The sequence below is a fragment of the Teleopsis dalmanni genome, chromosome 1, assembly GCF_002237135.1.
Source record: "Teleopsis dalmanni isolate 2A chromosome 1, ASM223713v2, whole genome shotgun sequence".
Classification (NCBI taxonomy): Eukaryota; Metazoa; Arthropoda; class Insecta; order Diptera; family Diopsidae; genus Teleopsis; species Teleopsis dalmanni.
In genome coordinates, this window is record NC_051846.1 from 150,481,151 (window position 1) to 150,487,203 (window position 6,053).

Sequence of the window (6,053 nt, forward strand, 5' to 3'; positions counted from 1 at the left end):
TATTCCATGTTTAATATTATATATACATATGTTTGTACATATACATATATGTATATACATATTTATTTGTTTTATAATGTATTATGCATTTTTTATTTAATCATTTATTTTTATACTGAACTAAGGCCACCAAAACAACGTTATCAATTCAGGGCTACAAATCGTAACAGCTTTTTTCTTGTTTTTTTTTTTTTGCGAATTATTGCATTAATAAACGAAACTTTATTTACATATACACATCCATCTGAAATATGCAAAGTACGTTGTCGATCCATACGTCGTGACTAGAGTCCATAATGATAAATACACATTTATCGCCGCTTTCAATCACTAACATGGGCGGCACACACACACACACATACACACTAGAGCGAGATATTTAGCGCTTGCTGCGACTGGATGAGTTTATTCACCACACACATAACATAATACACAAATTAGTATTATAAACAAATGATTTCTATAAATATCGTTTATAGAATAACTTGCCCTAAACGAGTATAAAAAAAATTAGAAATGAAAATAAAAAAATAAATAAACACAGCAACAAATAATAAAAACTAACAATTCTAAAAGAAAACCAGAAGTTTTGTTATAAAAACAAAAAAGCAAAAAAAAACTTGTTCTCCATGTGACTATGTTTTTGTTTTGTGGAACATATTAAGAATTGTTGTAGGAATGAATCTTTATTCGGAACGACCGTTTGTGGAATTTAAGTTGCTATTTTCTTACTAAATACTAAACTGGTTCGTTCTCCATGTGATTCCAATGCCTTTTTAATATATGCAACAGCACATCAGCACATTTGTTTGCATTCTTATTGCTGATTGCTGGACTGGACTGGACTGGAGTGGACTGTTAAATCAATAATAAGAATCTAGTGAATTTCTAAAACTTGTATCTCCTGAACGTTTCTCTAACGAGACGAGTCTTTTAAGTGGCGAAACTGGACAACAACGTTTTGTGCTTGGAGTCGCTTGACATCGCGCACTTATCGTTTAAGCTAGTTTTGCTTATGACCAAAATGTAAAACCAGTTACAAGTTTAAAATGTAGTAGAAAAGAATTATTGCAAAAAACAAAAAAAAAAACACAAACAAAAAAAAAATATCCCGCTTTGTGAATTTCTTGTTTAGCTGGTTTTCTTAAAACAATAAAACAACAAAAAAAAATTCGTATTAAAAAAAAAAATCATGCTTTGCCTCAATCGTCACGAAATTAAAACGCAGCGTACAACTCGTCGTCGACGTCGTCAACGTCGTCCAACATACAAACCAAATAGTTCAAGCGTACGTATAGCATATACACAATGAACAGCACACATTTCACCACTACTGTTACAAAAATGACGTATGCATTCATAATTGATTCAAGAAATCCACATCACCCCTTATTCAGGTCTGGGCTACTGGTTCTGCAACAATGACTTGTACAAGGCATTCTCGTATTTACACATCATGATACAAAAAAAAAAAAAATGAAAAAAAAGGCATACAAACTCAATTACACTTCACCTTACGTTTTACCTCACTGCACCGGATCGTAATACATTTTATGGCATACACGTTGTTGCTTTTGTTGTAAATATTTTCTTTGTGCGGCTCCACTGAGAGCATGCGAGTAGCAGATGTTTTTTCTCTATTATTATTATTATTAGTATTTTTTGCTTTTTATTTATAAATTTTGGTGTTTTTTTTTTCGGTTTTTGCTGCTGACGTTTTTGTTGTTTGTTTGGATTTCAATTCAATAAAATTGCCTTAATTCTTAATTTTGTGAAAATATTTTTTTTTTCTTTCGTTTCTCATTTTCATTTTTGTTATTGTTTTTTGTTGTGTTGCCATGTAGCATGCTGTGTTTTTGCTTTTATTTTTATTTTTGTTTTTTGTTTTTTTTTTGTTTTTGTTTTATTAAAAACACAGTGCATGCAGCCAGCGTATGTATCTCAGAATTTATATATAACAACAGAAAAGTTTATTTATCTTCTCATTAGGCACGAAATCGAATGAAAAATGTTTTGTTGATAAAAATAATTTTCTCCATTCTCCATTCGTTGTGGAACAAAATTTTAATTTTCAAATATTCCAGCACTATAATTCCATGTATATATAGTGTATATATAGTATATATATTCATTCTATCATTGTTATGTTAGCATGTATCAGATTCTATTTTTACCGTCGTATTAATAGAGGGAATTTAGTGTTTACCTCACCCACCAACACCCCACAAAATATATTTCTCGATTTCATTTTGAGAAATTTTATTAAATTTATTAACACTTATATACATATATCTATTTATATATACGCACGTATGTTTATGGGATCTCAACAAATGTATAATAATTTAAAATTAAAATATTAATCGATTTCTTGTTATCGATAACAGATAACAGATCTTAGATCAATCACTGAATAATCATGAAGCTTATAAGGAATACATAAATTAGTCAATGAAATGGGTGGGTCCCTGTAGTATCTACCCCCAGCTATCAAAGATTAAAAGTGCCCAGTTGCGCTGACACGAAAAAAGGATCAACATACATACTTGCTAGGATTATGTAGAGTTGATCTATAGTCATTTAATTTTAAATCGAAATTATACAATTTAAATGTCTAATTAGATATTCCAAAAATTATAATTTACCATACATATGTATGTATAGACACATACATTCTTATAGCACAAGAGTGCTTATAGGCCGCGGTGTATCATTATCCCACCCTATCGCGCAAGAGTTCTAATAGATTGCGATGTAGCATTTTTCCATTTTATAACGGATAAGTTGTAATAGGTCCAGGCGTATCATTGTCTTCATCTTATAGCGCAAGAATTCTAATAGGTCGTGGTTTAGCATTGTTATATCGTATAACATAAAAATTCTTATATGTCATCCTGATAATAATCCCATCTTATAGTGCAAGAGTTTTAATAGGTCGCGGTATAGCGTTCGAATTGTAAAGCAAACGAAAGTCTAAGTCAGTGTGAGACTTCAACCAACTAAAAGTATCCCGTTGTCAGACGGTTAACTCCCTCGGGATCACCGATTTGTTATTTCGTAAAGAGACTGTCGAGAGCACGAAGTTCAAACGTTTGTTTTTATTGTTATTATGCAATGGACTACATTTTTTTTATACTGTGTATCTCCATATATCATCGTTGCAGCAGGGTTATTGCAGATAACACACTTCATCTGGGATTGTGAAACTTCATCTGATCTGTCTATGTTTATCGTTGGCTAGGAGAAGATTCAAATTCTTCAGAGCATCTTTTCTTATGACATTTTCTATAATGACATTTATCGGGGGTATGTCGTGTCAGCGTCCATCAATTTTTCAGGGACTCTTTTTCTTACCAATCAAACATACTTTTTATTCTATAAAATCAGAAACTTGGCAAAGATGATTGGATTTGTCAGATTGGTTTACTTTCACTTGAATAGAGGAGTCGTGCGTTTAGCGTTATTTGTACGGTGATCACTGATTCTGAATTTATGGGGATTTACAAAAAAACAATTAAAGTATTTGTATATAAATATATTTTTGTACTTAACAATGGCTTCATGTTATATACAAAGAAATTCTGTGATAAATACTCTGAAATTCTATTTTGAGATTTTTTCTTCAAGTTTATCTGTACTAAATTTTAGATAAAATTATTAATATATATTATATCTATTTCATAAAAAGTGCAAGATATTTCTTATTTCAGATAATATTTTAAAATTGTACATATCCTTAGCAAACTATTCCACAACTTCTTAGATATATTATGATTACAAATTCGATAACTAATAATCGATATCGTTGTTATTCTATTATGTTATCATAAAATAACATAAAATTTTATTTTGCTTGGATTTTCTATGAAATAACACTTTTAAAAAAGTTGATTTCACAGATGCTAGCATTCTGTTACATAACTTATTATTATTTTAAATTCGATAACTGATTATCGATATCAATATGTTATTTTTTCTTTACGTAGAGTGACAGCCTTATGTACTTAAACTCATTTAGGCATAAATAATGGCGCGTTATATTACCATGGTTTAGACATTCAGACTCGTAGAACCACTTAAAAAAAAGGTGGAGGTCCCAAACATCTAGTGAATGAACGATGCCTATCTGAGAAGACGCTATTCTCCAATTCAAGTAACATTATTAATATAACATAAAAATTAAAACTTGTAAAAGAAGTGATTTCCAGAAAAGATCTGGAAAAGTTTCTGTTACAAAGTGTTAGGATTTTCTGAGAAATATTTTTTAGTTTAGAATATACACACATATGCGTGCATTTACAAAAGTTCCACTTTTAGTGATACTAGTAGCGTACTAGTTAAGATTATTAAGACGATCCTAGTACTCTACTAAGGTCTGTTGGTGGTCCTTTTGTTGTACTTAACTATTATTTCTATTTAAGTATATAAAGTGGTTTGAGTTGTGTATTAGTTTAGGTTGTACAAGATGAGTTCTTGTACAGTAGTTCTTTAAGGTCTGTTGTTGGTTCTTGAGTTGTAATTACCTATTAACTCTTAATATTTTAAAAGAAATTCACTGATCAGTGCCACACACCAAAAAACGTCAAACTTGTGAAATCACAAGTTTTTTTCTTAAGTATTTATTTCTTTATCGAAACCAAATAATTTCATATAATTCTTTTAAATTCTTTTTTTTTTTCTAATTTTTATTTCCACATACTTTTATTTTAAATGAAATATTTTCTTTTTTGTACTTAATGTTTTATTTTTATTTGTGTATAATGTATGTTACGGTGCAAATAAATACTTATTGAAAATACATATATTTTTTCCATTTCTCGGGAAAAAATTTTATATGATTTATAGTTTTCTCAACGCCACATCCGGCCGTTTCGCTGGGCAATTCGACGCCTCCAGCCTTACCAACGTCACAACCACAACCTCTACCACAGTCAATAGCACCACCACCTCTACCACAATTATCAACAACAGCCTGTTCAGTTACACAATTAGCACAAAGTCCGATGGCTAATTTAATGTCAATTACAGAGACATTGCCGCCAGGTAGTCCACGCAATGGACCCAGCCCACCAGGACCTCCACCACCGCGTACAGCTTCTCGCGGTAGCCAACATTCACCGAATAGTTCGGGTGAGTTTGCATTAATTAAGCAAACTAACATACAATACAATTTTAATATTCTTTCAAAATTTATATTTTAAAATTTATTTTTAAATTTAATTTTTTTTTTTTTTTGTCATTACAGCAGGCTCATCATCCGGTCGTCGTTCTTCTGGTTCTCGTCATGTTTCTAGCACAACTGTTACCAGTTCGGAAGTGCAATCAAATCAGCCAAATGCTCCACAAGTTGGCCCTGGTGGCTCAGTTAATGTAAGCAGTGGTGGGGGTGCAGGACCATTGCCACCCGGTGCTAACGGCGGACCAGATGCCGGTACTGGACCCAGCGGTAGCAATGGCACAGGACAGTCAGCTCCTGGCATGAATTCAACAGCAACAGCTCCAGGCGCTGCTGCACCTACTTCAGCACAAAATGCCACATTGAAGTGCACATTATGTCAGGAACGTTTAGAGGATACACACTTTGTGCAGTGCCCCTCGGTTAATCATCATAAATTCTGCTTTCCCTGCAGTCGGGAGAGTATTAAGAGACAAAATGTAAGTTTTAAATTCTTAACACGATGTATGGATTATGTTTAATTATGGATCTTATCTTTATACTACAGGGTCTCGGTAATGAGGTGTATTGCCCAAGTGGTGATCGTTGTCCCTTAGCAAATTCCACCATACCATGGGCATTTATGCAAGGTGAAATCACAACAATATTGGGTGAAGAGGTTAAGGTGAAAAAAGAACGTGAGTCTTAATGTCCATTTTATTGTAAGAAGCTACGACGAGCTTTGGAGAAGTTTTAAACAGTTTCAATACAACAACAAAGCGATAACAATACTACTTTAACAACGAGCATTTTCAATATGAAATGTTTGCAGTTTTAACTAACATATCCCAGGAGTCTGCCAACATATGGCAACTCGAACATTTTATTCAGCTAAAAC

General features: G+C 32.3%; 1 protein-coding gene across 2 annotated transcripts; it reads left to right on the forward strand.

Moving 5' to 3' along the window:
* Positions 1-4,815: 4,815 nt before the first annotated feature.
* LOC119669344 (interferon regulatory factor 2-binding protein 1-like) lies at positions 4,816-6,046 on the forward strand. 2 transcript variants are annotated; one of them, XM_038079190.1, is made up of 3 exons: positions 4,816-5,130; positions 5,246-5,655; positions 5,724-6,046. In XM_038079190.1, exons 1-3 carry the CDS (start codon positions 5,004-5,006, stop codon positions 5,862-5,864), a joined length of 678 nt encoding a protein of 225 aa, XP_037935118.1. In that variant the 5' UTR covers positions 4,816-5,003; the 3' UTR covers positions 5,865-6,046. The 2 variants fall into 2 exon arrangements, with proteins under 2 accessions (XP_037935118.1, XP_037935119.1); XM_038079191.1 differs by having other exon boundaries at positions 5,249-5,655.
* The last annotated feature ends 7 nt before the right edge of the window (positions 6,047-6,053 follow it).